The 17128-nt window shown below is 44.5% G+C and overlaps 1 protein-coding gene across 1 annotated transcript in view; it reads right to left on the bottom strand.

Moving 5' to 3' along the window:
- Positions 1 to 470: 470 nt before the first annotated feature.
- Positions 471 to 17128, bottom strand: part of ALK (ALK receptor tyrosine kinase) — a 313264-nt gene continuing 296606 nt past the window's right edge. The window contains exons 24-31 of the mRNA XM_027696652.1: positions 16804 to 16933; positions 11175 to 11272; positions 10032 to 10124; positions 8235 to 8336; positions 7701 to 7835; positions 7045 to 7135; positions 3655 to 5723; positions 471 to 1356 (exon numbers count right to left, since the gene is read on the bottom strand). Of these exons, the coding sequence (XP_027552453.1) occupies positions 5025 to 5723; positions 7045 to 7135; positions 7701 to 7835; positions 8235 to 8336; positions 10032 to 10124; positions 11175 to 11272; positions 16804 to 16933 (1348 nt within the window). The 3' untranslated portion in view covers positions 471 to 1356; positions 3655 to 5024. The remainder of the gene's footprint in view (positions 1357 to 3654; positions 5724 to 7044; positions 7136 to 7700; positions 7836 to 8234; positions 8337 to 10031; positions 10125 to 11174; positions 11273 to 16803; positions 16934 to 17128) is intronic.

The following is a 17128-nucleotide window of genomic DNA, read 5'->3' as shown; positions in this document are numbered from 1 at the left end:
AAGGAACTACCTCTTCCTAGAATTGTCACAGGATTCAATACTGGCACTCCACTGTATTAAAATACAGCTTATAGTTAGATCTACTCACAGTCTATGTCCAGACTCAAGGAAAAAAGCTGTCTTAGTAGAATATACACATTTAGGAATGAAAACACCCCAATGCTCTCTTCAACCCTTCCCGTTGTTCTCCTTTTATACTGGCCAGTTTCCTGTGGGTAGTAGCCAGCCTTGGTGCTTTGTGACAGAAGGAATGGCACCTTTGTAAGACACTTGGCATATGGTGTTTGCAATGCAGAGAAGTCTGAAACAGCTGCTGCTCTCCCAAAAGGTGGTTGGGTCCGTGTAGCACAACACCACTCCTTTGGGTGTCCGTCACCTTAATACTTCTGCAACTTTACAAAGAAAAAGGGATGTCCAGACACCTCCCTCTGACCTCGATCCAATCATTGCACAGCCCAACACAGAGAAAGCCAGCTACTGTCATTTTATTTGTCTTCATGCCTTGTGGTTCACTACACTTGTTTACAATACAAATACACTATTCAATACAAAATACTCAATGACCATATATTAGTATTTTTCTTCATAGTATCCCTGAAGTGCACAGGCCCTTCCTTTATAAACAATGTTGCATAAACGGCTGTACATGAGACAGACACTCCTATAATGAAGCTTGTTACTAAAAAAGCCAGATGCAGACAATTCAGACATTTTCCTGTGGTGGGTTTAACTCTGGGACAGACAAATGGCCATGTCTTTGCTGCTGTGGAAGGCTGTTTTATGCTATTCCTATGTCAAGGTTCTCGTCACCCAGAAGACAGGCGCAGCAACAGGAGCAGACATGCAAAGTTACGCCCATCACACCCTATTTCAGACCCTTTGTGTCGTGCAGCGACTGCGCCCAGAGGTGCTGCGGCTGCTCTTGGAGCCTCTGCAGGGGGAAGCCAAAGCAGTTTGACACCACTGTCCAAGGCTGACTCAGCCAAATTAACACAGCCCTTGTGCTTCCAACCTGTGGTACCTGCACCTCCTCTTGCTACAGCAAAGCCCCTCTTCCACCACCACTCCTTTGCTGTGCCTTGAGGAAGCGGAACCAACCCAACTTCTTCCCTTGCTTCATTTCCAGGCACATGATGGAGAAACAAGGTTCAGTAGCAAAAAGGGAAGATGACGGGACAACTGGAAAGAAACAGGCATCCCAACCTAGTTTACCTCCAGCAGCTTACAGAATCAGAAACCTATAGGAAACAGGCAATATCCTGAAATAAGCCATTTTCCAGGTATAAGAATGGTAGTACAGGGTTTTTCCCAGTCATGCTTTACATCTTGTAGGTCATCCTGCTTCCCACTTTTCCACTGTAAAATGAGGAAGATATAAATCAGAACATCAATATTACCAATGAAAAAGATTAACAGTCTTAAAAACAAGTTCCTTAAAAAATATACAGTGTGTCAATAAACTGTAATTTAAAAAATAAGTTACAGACAAAAATGAGTAAGAAGGTTAAAATAACTTGAATTTGTTTTTCTGCAGCACTATAAGCCTAGCATGGAGGAGTTTGATAAAGGAATTTGGGATTTACTCATCCAGAGTGCTTTGGTCTGGTGAGCTCATGGTGACTTAAGCCCCTTCGTTCCCTGCAGCACTGGGTACTGAACAGGTGGATCTTTCTAGACACAGAAATTAAAAGTTTCTGGTTCACGACTGGACAAAATGCTCAGGGCAAACTGGCACTGCAACTGCAGCTCTCGCATGGCTAAATGTTACATGTTAAATGTCCTGTCAGCCCTTCAGCTAATTGGAGATCATACAGTAACTGATAGTGCCTGAGTGTGCACAGAGGGACAGAGGAAAAGGGGGATCATTAAGAAAAGCGTTCTTCAGATCATCCCAGTGATGCAAATAAGACTTTGCACTGTCACTGAAATCCTGACAATGCTTTTGGCAACAGGACAGATGCTTAAAATTTAAGCAATGGAATTGCAGAATGACTAGGAAACTCTTTGATGCAGCCTGCACACAAGCAGCAGTGCACCCTTTGGTCCAGGCAATTAATTTGTTTTCTAAGGAGGAGGGCAGGCAAATGCTACAGCCCTTGTTTCTGAGTGACAAGATTTGATTAGCATCAATATTTACAGAAAAATTTTTGCAACCTGGGGCACTATGCTTGGACAGCAAAGAGGGGTAACAAACTAAATGCTTGGTGTGGAGTAGCTCTGATATGTTGTGTCTTTAATATTAAAAATAAGTCCAAACAGAATTTCTGAATTCCTCTGAAAAGGGGATTTAAAAAAAAAACAACCACAAACAAAAGCTGACACAACCCCCCTCAAAAAAAAACAAGCAAAAAAACCCCAAGGAAAAAAAAAACAACCTCCCTTCCCCCCCAAAACCAACAAACCCTAAGAAAACCCCACAACAAAGCGTTTTACACAGGAGACACTGGAAGGAAGCTCATGTAAAACCAACTGCCAGTGCTGAACAGTATTTATCTCAATGCACTGTACTCAGCAGAGTGGAGAATTTCAGTAGTAATTCACCATTTCCCCAAACAGAATTATCTCCTGACATATTCCATAGGTAAGAAACAGGAAGGTGTTTAGCTGCTTCATTTTTTTTTACAACTCCCATTCTGTAAGAGTATTTCAGCTGAAATTCTATTATAAAATAACTGCACAGTACAAGCTCAGAGAGCAGCAGCCACACTCTCACCATGCTAGGAAAGCTTGCCTTTCACCCCTACAAACTTATAATCATCTCTTGCTGCTTGTGCTTTTAAAGCTTCTTTAGAAATGCCACCTTTTTAACATTGTAACCTGGCAGCTTATCTGTATTTGTGCAGCATCAAAGCTGATGCCTCAGACCCAAGAATTAATACTTTCAGTTAGTCAAAGATCATTAACTTAGCAACTTTATGTTCCTGTGTATTCTTTAAAAATACTTATGAGTATACAGGTCAGCTTCTGCCCTCAGTAACATGGGAAGGCAGCAAAAACTCAGTGTGCTCCCAGGCAAAGAAACGTTAAAGAAAACAATGAGGAGCTTCAGCTCTTCTGAAAATGAAAAAGCTGGAATATTTAAATGAAAATGGCTATTATATGTGAATAATATACTAGTGTAAGAAATTTTTCTGGCAGTGCTTGCCTCCTGAATTAATCAGCTTTCCTGAGACTCTAAAAACTACCCCCTTTTGTTTACTGAGCTAGAGAGAGACACTGGTGTGACACTAACACAGTCCTAAGCTAGACAGAATCCCTCCCAAGTGGCTATTTCATGGCAAGAGCTGTGAGCCTAATAACCTTGGAGATGACAAATACTCTCTGAGTTCAACCTAAAGAAGCCTGTAAGAGCAACCCTCCTTATTCCCACCAGACCCACACAGCACATGAACAGCAGCCCCTGACTCAAGCACAGCCTGTTAAACAACCACCACCCATGGTTACGGCATTTGGCATTTGTCTTAGAAAAGGATTTAGTTTTGTGTATCAGAGATGTCAGAAAGACAGATTAGGATCTCTCCCTCCCCTCAATGTGTTTTTTTACAAGGGGGGTGGCCCAAACCAAGCCCTCCGATTTGATTCTGTGCATCTCAGAGTTTAGGAGTATGTATATGTGGATTCTGGTTTGTTCCATTATGAAGACAGGAAGCTTACCTCAGCATTTGGATCCAGGGCCAGATTCAGATTCACTTCACTGAAACAAAGAGTCTTGGACTGAAGAACACCTTCACGCTCCTTTGCTGATGCTCCAGTACATCCATTTCTATGGAAATAAGCACCCCTTTTTTGGATAGCGTTCATGCTAAAACAGCTCCTTGCAACCCTAAGCTGAAGTTACTAATGCACATCTTTACACATGAATTATTTCCTACATCTATGTTTTGACAATACACTTAACTGGAATATTTTTCATGCACAAGGTGTACAAAGTGAGTCAATGGAGTGTTTGTCCTTAAACCACTATCATACATGTATTTTGTTAAAGGGACAAGGGCTCTAAACCCTTCAAATACAGACAGTATCTGGCATCTGGACTGTGGCACGATGCAGTCTTCTGCCTTTCTGGTGTTATTTGTACAGGGTACGTCAAAGGCTATAGTAAACCTCTGAGGTATGCAGGTGGCTGTCCATTTCCAGGGCATGGTGAAAGTCTGTCATGACCATGGTCCTTTAAAGCTTCACCTTGGTTCCACTTGACACGCACAAGTTCCTGATAAGGGCATTCCTACTTTTGTAGGACAGAAGGAATTTTAAAGGGCTTTACTCAGTTTTAGTGCTTAAGCATAGAAAAACAAAAACAAAACAAAAATCCCCAGGCAAACAACGCCTCTCCCAACCCCCAAATGCCTCATAGCATCTGCACCCATGCTCTGCTTCCTCTCCTCTCCTCTCTCTTTCAAGGGATGCAGTGTGACCAGTGTCCTTCTATTGCCCTGTCAGCACCCCCATAACCGCTGTGCATTCAAGGACTTCTGAAGACTGGACTGTAGCTGGAACACGACTTGAGAATGTGCCATCGCGTCACCATTCAGTGCACGTTGTATCCTTTTTCGGTTTGGATAGAGGATGCTCTTCCCAAACCCACTACAACATCTGCCAGCTGCAGGAGATCTCCAGGTCTTCCACAGCAACGACAGGTTTGGCATGGAAAACCTTGGACATGGAACACTCATGGCAGTGAGTAGCGGCTTTGACACGCAAGCAGAGAACGCACAACTGAGAAAAGCTCACGGGAAGGGCATGACGACAACCATGCGAATGAGTTGATGCAACAGCAGCTGGGCCTTGCAGATAACATCTGCATCCTCCCTCCCCCTTGGTTCTTTCATTCTACTGGGGCTCCGGTGGATTGAAGCCTCTCGTGTTGGTTGAAATTACAATGGCAAGGGTGGCACTTTCGGAGCAAGTTTGCACAAAATAGAAGGTGATGCTGTCAGATCCCTTGCTCGTGGTGTGTTGGGTAACAGGACATCTCTTCAAGGCTCAGGGGCCACAGGGGGAAAAGTCAAGAGGGCCGAGGGCTCTCAGGGCCCCTGCTGGGTTATGTGGCTCTTGTTTCTAAGGGCGGGGTCCTCATAAGTGCTAGCGCAAGGTGGCGTGGAGGCTTCCAAGGGTAAGCCCTGCTGTTGGTATCCATAGTTGACATTCCCACAGGGGAAGTGGCGAAGCCTAAAGAGAGGCACTTCTTTAACACTTGCAGTTAGGGAAGATGGCTCTAATAGCAAGGAGGAGCCTGGCAGCCTGCCAGTCATAATGTTGGGCCCCACAGTACAGTTTCCTTCCTGTCCCAAATTCTCCCTCTCGTGCCTCTCCTTCTCCAGCACAGAACTGTTTTTGCTGGCCTGCTTCTCTGCAAACCAGGAACCATAGGTTGGATTCCAGAGGTTGGTGGGCTTGTTTCTGGAGCCCCGGCTTTTGTGCAGCTCAGAAGGGGGATTGGACTGGGCATAGGCCATGTTGATGTGTCCCCCTACTGAGGCTGATGGCACCTTCCCCGGCACTGGCTGTTCCAAGGCTCGCGCTTTCCCTAGAGATTTTCCAGCAGTGATGGCTGATGGCAGGGGTGGTGGAGATGGCAGGGTTTGCTTGTCATCCTTTCTATCTTGGTGTGTGGAGACCAACAGAGGAGAAATTCCTTCTGGATCGTCAGGGCGCACCTTCTCCTCCTCCTCAGCCGATGGGCCATATTCTACTGGCAAGGCGGTGTTGATGACATCTGGATCCTGCCAGAGAGAACAATGAGAATTTCTCAAAGTCTGTTGGCATTATGCATTGAATAAAAACCTGACACATTTGACAGCTGTCATGCTATGACCACAGTGCATCATTCCCACTACCTGGGGCCCATATTCCACGTGTAGGGGATGCGGACGAAATGCAGTTAACTGTGAGATATAATGGGATACCCTTAAAAATCCAACTCTTAAAAAAACCCCAAACCTAAAACTCACCACAGAATAGTAGAGGCACAAAACCAATGAAAAATATTTTTTATGTCCAGACAAATTTCCTGTGGGAATGTTGTTTTGGAATCTATCATCTCCAAGTTCATAACATTCTCAGATAATATTGAGAAAGTTTCAGCCATGTAAGTATTGCCTCCATACAACAAGAGAGGAATGGAAATGCAGAGAGAAGGCAATACTGGCAGACCCCTTGAAGCCCAAATCCATAGGGATTGTGGTTATGAGCCATTTATGCAGTTTTGAGAATTAAACTGAGAGAAAATGTGGTGATCTGGGCAGCCTTAATTATTTCTAGATGCCGTGGCAAATTACAGAGAGCAGAAAAAAAATGCCTCCCAATCCAAGGATCCAAACACACATGAAAAACAGATCAACCTTCCCAAGTAGCGAGGGAAAGCAAACTGATGGAGGCAATTAACAGTGAGGCCATACAAGGAGCCTGTGCTGATAAGGCAGCAAAACATTGTCTAAACTACTCTACTTCTTGTAAGCTAAACTGGTGGTAAATCTAGGTAAATCCAATTTTGGCCTGGAAATCCAGCCTCATCCTTCCCCCTCCTTGCGTAGCCTTAGAATCCCCACTTCTTGAGCCTGGCTGTTTCCACCTGCCTTCTCCAGCACTATCAGATTCAGAAAATTGCTAGCAGCTGCTGAAACCACCTGCAAAGGGTGCTCAGAGCTGGGACCATTCCTGTTCAGTGCTGACTATGTCTTAAGGGTAAACACTGGGATGGAGTGGCTGGGACGAGGCATGTGAAACGCAGGGGCTGGCCTGTTTTAGCTCTTTTGCTCATTGGAATCTGTGTCTTTACAAGCAGAAGAAGAGCTACTGGTGTGCTATTTCTACAGCTGTGTAAGCTTGTTTAAGCCCGTGCCCTTCAGCAGTGAAAGATAAGATGGATCTAGCACCCAATGAAGTGAATATCCCAGCCAGTGTTCCCAGGGTGGCATCACTCCCTGGACTTCTGACTGCATTATTGCAGTGCTGCCTTCTTGTCTCATGTTCTGGCTTGTCTAGACCTCTCCTCAAGAAGAACCCTCTCCACCCACCTCATCCGGGATGAATGAACACCCATACCTGAGTGCAGTACTCAATCCTCTCCAGGATTATGGCAAAATTTGGCCGGTCTTCAGGCTGGTGCTGCCAACACTGGGTCATAATGCGGTAACTGAAAGGGCAGAACAGCAGATGCTTATGAACAGCAGATCCTGTGGTACATAACAGCTTAGAAATCATAAGCATGCATCACCACTCTGACTTCCAACAAATAAGAGTTCTCTGCCTTCCCCAGAATCAGACAACTGATGTACTGCTAGCCACTGAAATGTGACTGCCACTGGGGTAAAATCCACAGCCCATCAGAGAAATAACTCAGCCACCCAAAATCCCTTGGACAATTCACTGAAGGTAGGCAGGGCTACAGATAAAGGAGCCCAGTTTTCCCTATCTGTGCCCAGTCTTATGCATTGAAGTTTCACAGCTAACCTAAGACACAGAAATACTGCACCATCTTTGACCAAACAAGCAGTGGCCAGTAATTCTCAAAAGGGCCCTCAATTATTCTCCAAAACAGACAGAAAAATTAAATATTAGAGAAATCACTGGCACTCAAGTTCAATAAAACAGATTAGCCACAATAAGATCAATCTTACAAGTAGCTAACTTTTGACTAGAGAAAAGCATTTGAAGCAGAAATTTATTTGCATGAATATATTAAAGTCAACATCTCATACACAGGGCCAGGGCAGTTTTTAGGTGGATCCATCCTTCCTCCATTGGTGACAAACTCCAGAACCTCCTGGTTACTTTTGCTAGGGTAGGGCATGTATCCCAAAGAGAATATCTCCCACAGCAATACACCAAAAGACCTGAATACAGAAGCAAAGGAAAATAAAGTGAAGGATACAGGAATGACCATCACCAGTGGGCAATGCCCTTAGGTTCAGTACCATCAGCATTACTCTTTGCAGCCTTTGGTCAGGCAGCTGGATCCCTGCTGCAGGATTCAGACACAAATAAGCGGCACAGTTGTAACAGTGAATTTTGTAACATTTAATAAATACTAGTAGTTGACTGTTAAGTAAGTAAAGTCTAGGATATAGGTAGGTAAATATGGTTGCTTTGCCCTCCAAGACTAGTGACTCTGAAAAACCCAGCTTTTAGTACATGAGAAATGAACCTGAACATGTGTTTTTTACAAAATATTAACCCTTTACATAAAGGGTTACAACACAGACAGACTGGACAGAGAAGGAAAGGAAACACACCATGTATCTGTTTTTGATGTAAATATCCCTTCCATGAAAGCCTCAGGAGGCATCCATTTGACAGGCAACATTGCACACCCACCCTTCCGGTAGTAGCTGGCTCTGCAGAGAACAAACAAAACAAAAGAGTCGGCCAAGAATTCACAAAATGGCATTGATTTGGGATTTTTACAATTACAAATATTAAAATTATGAGCCAGAGGAGAGACTAATTTAGGCAGAACAGTATGGCAGAGAAAATGCTGAAGAGACCTGCTCCTTCTCACAAAAGCAGTGGAAATGGGCAATCCACAGAACGACTGTTTTATCTACCTCACTTCAGGCCTGATCTGGTGAATCAGTTATCCTCATCTGTGTCCATATTCCTAGTGAATTACTCAAACAGTAACTGCTGCTGGCAGAGCCATCCCCCTGCCCTTTTCAACCACAGCAAGATCTTGACCTCATTTCCCGCATGGTCACCTTGAGCATCCCCACCAAAAATAAACAAAACCTATCCAATATGTGCCCAGTCTAAAGTAACGCAAGTAAAATCCTAAAGCCTTTGTAAGAACAAGGAGCTTGATGAGAAGGATGGTTGGCCATTAGAGCTGGGGCACTAGCACAAAAACCGCCTCCTGTGCTCCTGAGACAGTCCTTTATTGTGGCTGTCATTTTAAATAAAACCTACAAGCCCCAAATCCTGTGCTGGCAGCTGCGGAAGGATGCTTGTGCAAGCTGGTATCACTGATCATAACTACACAGCCTGAGCATCCAAAGGATATTCCTGGACAAAGAAACGTGCAGACTTCAAAGGCACCTTTGAAAGCTCAGCACCAAAGTGTACATCTTGGCAGTTGGTTCTATTGATTGTGTGAGAGAGACAGATGCTACTTTGTCCCAGAAGAGCCCCCATCTGACAGTGGGGCAGCGTGGGGGCTCTTTGTCAAGGGAGAGGAGGGAAAAACCCCAAGCTGATCACAGCTGATACTCCTACGTTTTTGAAAGTAGCACTCTGTTTGCATCACCTCAGGCTGTGATACTGTCAGATCTCAAGCTAAGCAGAGCCAGAAGAATCCCCAAGCAGGAAAAAAAGTAGGCAAGGCACTGGAATAAACAGTGCGGGTGACTGAGCACGAGGCATTCCTTCTTCCGAGTCAGGGGCAAATCAATTCCTCAGCACAGCGGGATATGGTGCTGCACTTCTAGAGGTGCTATATGGAAGATGAGATATCAAACTGCAGCCCTGACTGCTTATGGTCATTAAAGATTTTCTGGCACTTCTTGCAAGAGCAGGGTAGTTAACCCTGTGTCTTGGCTGAATTCCAGTTTGGGTGATTACATTTTCCTGACCTTCCTCTGCACCTTCCTCCTTTAGCTGCAGTAAATTGAGAAGATTTACTGATGACATGAAACCAAAGGTGCAGGGGTAGCGTCAAGGAGAGAGATTAAACTCAGAATGATTTGGGACCGCAAAACAAAAGGGCGCATCAATGCCATTCGGCGTGGAGAAAGTAAAGAAAAGAAACTGAGGACAGAATAAAAGAGGGAGGAATAACACCTTCCATGACTATTGGACTTCATTGCCCAGGAGAGAGCTGTCAGGAGCGGAAGAAGTCTCCAGAGCACAGTTAAACTACAAATAAAGGCAAACACCAGAAATACATTAGCTGGGATTCACCAGGGTGGGATGTCTCCACTCTTGCCTTGCTAGGGTTATGCAGAGCAGCACAAGAGCCTGCTCTCCTGCACAGACACTGCTCCTCCCTCGTTTTAGTGAGCTTCCAATTGCAGATACCCTGGGCTTAGCTCTGCTACCTGTATATGTCCCGGGCCATTCCAAAGTCTCCAATCTTAGCCACTCTCCCAGGCCCTCGACAGGTAAGGAGGCAGTTCCTGGCAGCAATATCCCTACAGGGAAAGAGAAGAAAAGCAACAGAAAGAGAAGAACCACTTAATCATTTGACAATTTTGCAAGTCAAAAAGAAAGCAAAGAATAGTACCTACTTTCCTGAACTTCAGAGAGCCCACAACAGAAACGTCAGTGTTTACGGATAACTGCGAAGTCTCAAATTCCAATCTGCCCCCCACGGCAGGAACAGTCCTGTTCTTTAACGTTTCCTCTATAAACTTCACATAACACCTTCCAGTTGAAAGGATGGGCCTCCTGAGAGCCCTCCTTCACCCCAGGAGCTGTTTTTAATCTCTAAGGAGTGCAAGAAGTGGAGCTGATTTCAGCAATGTACTAGTCTGGGGAATGATCCACTGATCTGTTCCTAGTGTGCTTGTTCAAATGTTGTCAAATGGTTGTTGCACTGTCAGAGACAGCTACAACAACAACAATGTGCAGGTGTTGCTCTGAATACTGAAGCTACGGGCCTGTGTATGTAGGTAAAGCTCCAAGCTCCACCTCTGCTGGGCTGAAGTAAACCTTGAGACCTGAACAGCACAGTGGCACACCTTTCAAAACTGTGAATTACCACGTCTCTACTCATCTCTACCCAACAGGCAGAATTTTAGATGCTTGCCAAACACCCTGTTCTTCAGGAGCAGATAACAATAGTCATAAGGTGTTGAACTTCTGCCTGTACTTGTATTGCTGTTCTCTGAGAGGGAGAAGAAAAAGGTTCCAGAATGAGCAGAGAGGCACTAAACAAAATTCACGATAGGGAGAGCTTTAAAGACTTCTGTCACGAGATTGTGTCCCTTTGCAGAGTAACCAAATGGACTGCACAAGTGCAGGCACTGAGACAGGGCTCAGGATTTTTGGTAAATATACAGGCCTTTTCCAACCTGATTTATAGCAGCTTTTCTGTTAACTGCTTCTATTATTCTGATTTTGTCCACATTGTTTAAAGGTATCCAGCCACTAGAGTGCAGCAGGACATAAACATATGGAGCAGGGCATTACAAGTCTGTGTTGGCCTGTATGCAAGTCTCACCCATGTTGTGTTCACCTACCTGTGAATGAAGTGGTTCTCCTCCAGGTATTGACACCCACAAGCAATGTCACGGGCCACATGGAGCAAGTCCAGCATGGAAAGGGAGGAGGGCTGATTCTACCAAAAGACAAGGGACAAACGTGGGTTAAAAGCAAGAACATGGTGTGATTTGTCACTGATACAACACTGGGAATTCTTCAACAAGTGACAACCTTCGATGTTAATACACAAAGGGATTACAAAAATGCACAAGAGAGAGTTCATATCCATGAACTATGGAAAGGATGAGCAGACACAATGTCATACAGACCCCAGAGACAGAATCAGAACAGCTGGATCTGACTTTCCAGCTCTATTGGGATGCCCCTGTAAGAATTTACCCCAGTTCTCATGGGAGATGTTTCTGAATTTTCAGCACGATTTTTGGGATCTGTAGCCTGAACCATTCCTCACCAAGTTTCTTTGTATTATTGCTAGCTCCTCTCTAAAGTCACCTTGAACAAGGAAAATGACATTTTGTATAATGGCATGAGTCACATTTGCTCTTTCCCTCCTCCACATCTGTGTAGGTTTTATCTTGCCCCTTGGAGCACTGACACAGGTTTGTGTAGCCAACAGCTATGGAAGACTAAGGCTGCCAACTCCTTCCTGCCCCTCTGATGAAGTCCATAGCCCTTGCCAGCAGGAGCCAGATGCTTTAGCAAAAAGGGCAGCATTCGCACTGGCTCACATTTGTCAGCCTCTGAAGCCAAACCATCAGCTGCTGCACCGAGGTGTGAATCAGTGATCCCTGAGGCCAGTCCTGTGGGGGAGGAGGAAATCGCTGCTGCCAGCAGTGATGACAAACAACTGGGTGTCAGGGACTGCTTATTCCACAGCAGCCATTTGCCAGCTAAGTGTTTATTGGCCTTAGGTATTGGACCAAACAAGATTATCCCACTCTTTAGCTCTCTCTTATGACACCAACCATTCTGCCCAGTCCTCAAAAGTCACGCCTGCCCATGGGACTCTCCCACCAATGCAAAAACCAGCACAGCTTCTCCAGTGTGACAGATGACAGGGACTGCTTCCATTGCAAAGAAACATAACTCCAGGCTGATGCGATGCTCTGCTGGCCATCCCACCTGATCTAAACCACTGCTAACTGGGACTGGAAATCAGTTCAGGCTCTGCAGCAGCCAGCAGCCAGTAGTTAGACAGTGGTCACTGGCTGGTAAAACTCAAAAAAGTCCTAATGTCTTTTGAAGAGATTAGAAAATAACTGGCCTCAACACTTGATTAATGAAATAATTGAAAAATGCTGCATATCTGTGAGAACAAAGCCTGTTTTGTTCAGTGCAAAGCCATAAAACAAAATTGTTTGTGACCTCATACCACCTGCCTATATTTTATTATTTACAAAGTATAGTTCACTACATATATATACTTAACTGATTCTTTAGAACACTGGACTGCATCTCCCCTTAAACCTTCCTTTTTACAGAGCATCTATTTCCTGAAAACATAAAGCACCTCTTCCCCCATTTTGTGGGGAAGGGGGAATAATCCTTTTTACTTCTGTGAGTTGAAGTGACTCACCAGCTACACAAGATGGCTACAGTAAGAAAGGATGCACATGCCTTCTTCTTTCCTTTCAGGGTATAACCAAAGGGAATTTAATATCTCAATCTACCCATTCCCTCCTCTTCTGAGCAAGGGTCAGAAGCCTGAAGTGAAAACTGAGCAAAAAGCCCAATTCTTTACTCTGCAATCGATTCCAGACCTGAGCTGTACTGCAAGGCAGTCAGTGGGCTGAAGCTGATTTGAACGACATAGCTTTTTTCTTTTTTCCTCTTTTTTTAAACTCCCTTCCTTCCCCTCCTTGGATGAATTCCTTCCACCTTTTATTTGGCTAAATACAATTCTAAAACAGATGTGACTGCCCAGCCAAGGACAATTTAGCCATGTAATTTGTTTGAAAAATGGAGGTTTGGGATTCATTTTGCAAGGGGGGCAGCCTTGAGACACACCAAAGGATTCGCTTTACAGCTTTTGCTCCTCAGATGAATGGACAATGCCAGCTGCAACGCACCGCTGCTCAGGGCAGTGGGCATGCTGGAAGCACTAGTGTGACACCTCCCCAGGTGAGGCTGAATCTTGCCAAAGGTGAATGAAATTCTGTGTATTGTTCAGTGTAATCACTGCTCTGTGCAACAGGCTGCACAGCACAAAGGAGGGGAATCATTTATCCATATATGATTTGTCTCCCAGAGCTCTTCTTTGATTGCTGTGCTGTGTGTGAGAAAGATCAGCGCTGAGCTTCCCAGAATGGACAATTCTACAATGCTCATAATGAGCAAAGGCTCCGATTCCAGGTGTCTCTGAATCTACCAGACTGCCTTACTGCAGGTGAGGGGGAAGGGGTATTCCTGTAATAGATGTAAAACTTCATTAGAAATGGAACAGAGAAACCTTCCAGGGTTGCAAACCCTGGACCCGTGGGGAAGTATGAAGATGAAGTTTATGGAGTGGACAGACCTAGCTGGTGTAAATCGACATACTCCACAAGAGGCAATGGTTTTGTATCAGTGATGTTGGATGAATGCACGATAATTCTTACTTAGAGTCCAGAAAAATCATTACGTGTTGGCTGAACACTGTTTTTGTTATTTTCATGAAGAATACAGATGAACAACATGCAGTACTGCTGGCAGCATCTTGATCTCTCATTAAATTGGATCCCATGTTCTGATTTCTCCTGCAGTTGCTCTAGCTTCCCATTTCATGTCCCTTGCAATGTCTTAAGTCCCACTTCCCTTGGTTCACCTTCTCCTTCACCATTCCCTCTGCTTGCTTTCCTGCTTTTCTGTGGCTGAGTGCATGGCAGAATGCTGTATGTGCCTTTCTCCAAGTCACACAGGTTGTTGCTGACCAGTGGCAAACCAAACAAGGCAACTGGTGATCTCTCTAGCATGGTGCTTTCTTTTTCCTGAAGCCTTGGAATTAATGCCAAGTTAATGCCTTTCACACCTCTATTATTTTTTCCATAACTGGCAAACAAATTTGAAGTTACTGGCAGAGGAGTGGAGAGAACAACTGGGAGATGAAAGTAGAGAATGAACATGTAAATCTCTTTTTTATTATTAGGCTGAAAGCCGAAATAGGTGGGAAAGACAAGGTAGTAAAATAAATCAGCTGAAAAATACAAAACTGGAAAAAAATAAGGGGAAAGGCAGTAATTTATATGGTGCTTACAGCAGAGTAGGCAGTGGACCTCTGCTACTGAGTCAGACTGCCAGGTCTTGTGTGTTCAATTAATTCCTTTTGGAAGCAAAGCTCATCAAAGCCTGTTTACTCTGCACTCTTCCTTGTCTTTCCTTTTCTTTAATGGACCTGAAAAGCTGCACATCCAGTCTGCTGTGCCTACCTCCTGCCTGTCTTCTTTGAATGAGCAATAAGAGGAAGAAAGCACATCAGGGTTCATTAAGAGCAGTGCAAAGATACATCCAGCAGTACTGAGCCACAGGCCTTATGTACGGAGACTCAGTCACACCTCAAGTACCTGCAGAGGGTAAATCCACTTCCGCAGTTGGATCCCATATTTCACAGAGCACAACGCCCTGCACACATCTCACTTCTCATCAGTCAGTCTCCTCGCCTCACAGTTTCTGAGCCGGCAGTCAAACGTGCAACCAGGGGCTGATTTCTCAGCACTCACAGGTGCCATTGGCCCCTCAGAAGCTGCCCCAGCAGCCAGACAATGAATTACTCTGTCATTCTTGCCAGGCAGCTGCCACACGGGATGGTTGCAGAAGCAGAGCAAGGCAAGGGGAAGAAGGTGTTAGAAGTGGAGCAAAATCACGTGGATCTGTGTCTGCACGCAGTCAGGCTATCCACATTCATCCAGTTGTTAAAGAGGGAATGGAAACATTTTCTGAATCAGTTCCAGCTTGCAACTGCCCACCTGCATTTGAAACTCAGCTTCCTAAAGTGCCACAGAAATGTGACTGAGCAGAAAACAGAGGCATCAATCCCAGGTCTGCTTCACTCCTGGGAGCAAGTTAAATGCAGGAATAAGGGAGAATCTTCAAGGTGCTGGGAACAGTCCCTGTGTGTAGTAGTTATTATGGTCAGTCTCAGGTAACCTCAAACAGGTCAGGAAACACAAGGAAAGGAGAAGAACGGAAGGAGTTGCTGAGAAGGCAGAAAGAGAAATACTAAGGAAGAAATGGAGTGAACTATCTGCCTCTTCTGACATTGGCCTTCACAGAGGTTCCACAGAGCTACTGCTAACAGGAACAGAAGTCCTGGCAAGGAAGAACTCATGACTGGGGTGGGTAAACAGAAACATCAGAAGGCTCCCATGACTGTATCCTGTAAAGATTAGGAGCTTTTCATCTACAAAAGCAGCTGGCTCATTTTACTCCGAGTAGGTCAGAATTCCTGCTGTTCTTGGCGTTTCCTCACAAGATCTTTATCATTACTGAGCTGGCTTCTCTAATTTAATGAGCTAAAACCCATCATGTTTCACCTGCTCCTTAACACATCTAGCACAGCCTGGCCTGGTAGTTTTGAAAAGAGCATCTACCAGGCAGTATATCTTGCCCATGCCATTTTGCTCTGCATGGGGTGAGACCACAGCCCACATTGCAGAACATGAATTTATCCATTTACCTACTACCAAGTTCAGCCCATTTGTATGAGCATCTCTAGATTCTTCAGAAAACCAACCTTTGTTTTCAAAGACAGCTTGCTCAGATTCCAGACATTCCTTTCTGGGTGTTTAGCCTTCTTATCCAGGCAGGAGCCACTAAATTGTAACCTATTGAAGAGTTTTGAGTCTCACAGACCATTTCATATGTCTGAAAACGACACTGCATGGAAAAAGTACAAAGTTGATCTGTTTCCAGACGCCTTAAGGAAGACTCTTATTTATATCTGTTAGAGTCATCTGTGTGTCTCTTGTACTGATAAAATCCGTCACTTTGTCCTATGTTGAAGAAATATGGAGACAAAGTATGAAGTTGGGCTCTGGTGCTAAACTTCAGCAATATCTGTGTACCTTTCTGGTCCAGGGACTCCGAGCAAACTTTATTCTTCTGAAATATTGATTCCTCTCTAGAAGATGTAATTTTTTTCTCACACATTTCTAGCTGACTGTCTTTTCCTATTGATGATGATTTCAACGGGGAAAATCTTAAAAACTCTGGACTAAAGATATTTGATATTAAGTCAACTGCTCCAGGCCAGATTCTCTCCTTGCCTATGTCAAATTTGAACTGAGAGATATCCACAGAAATGCACCTGATCAGCAGTTTAAATAATGGATTTACCATTACCAGCTCAACACTTCTCCCAGCCTGCCCCCAGCTGGTGTGAGGGATGTAAGAGTTGAGTTTAACTTCTGTTTTTTTTAAACTTTGATTTTGGTCTTTCTTTAGGTAGTATCTGCAATGCTATCTAGCAAAGTTTGAGAATGAGGCACCTCTGCATAACCCCAGCAGCACCTGTTCCCTATACACCTGGGTCTTGCTTCCACAGTGGTCTTCTAGCAACAGAAATTTTCTGACCATCGAAAATTCTGGGAAATAGTATCTGCATGGATCAGCTCTTTTGCAGTTAAGTATTTGCCTCAAGGCAGCAACTTACTAGATAAAGTTTTTTCTTACCGGTCTGGGCCGTGTCTCTCTCAGGAACGATTTCAGGTCCCCTCCAGCCATGAGCTCCAGCAGGATGAAACGGGGCAGCGCCTGCAGGCTCACCCCAATACAGCGCACGATGTTCTGGTGGTTGAACTTGCTGTGGAGACAGGGAGGCTCAGTTATGGAGCAACTTTGATCCAAAAAGCACAATAGCAGGAAAAATTCAAAATGTTTTGCCGCAGGGAATGTTTGGGGTTTGTTGTTTTTTTTTTCTAGAAAGTAACAAATCTCAGTGGTAGGCTAACTGGATACAGCTAAAGCACTACCCCTGCACTTTGCATCTGTCTGCATA

The sequence above is a fragment of the Neopelma chrysocephalum genome, unplaced genomic scaffold, assembly GCF_003984885.1.
Source record: "Neopelma chrysocephalum unplaced genomic scaffold, ASM398488v2 Primary Assembly neopelma1_108, whole genome shotgun sequence".
NCBI classification, from domain to species: Eukaryota; Metazoa; Chordata; class Aves; order Passeriformes; family Pipridae; genus Neopelma; species Neopelma chrysocephalum.
The sequence above is the reverse complement of the archived record's forward strand: the minus strand, read 5'-3'. Positions and strand labels throughout refer to the sequence as shown.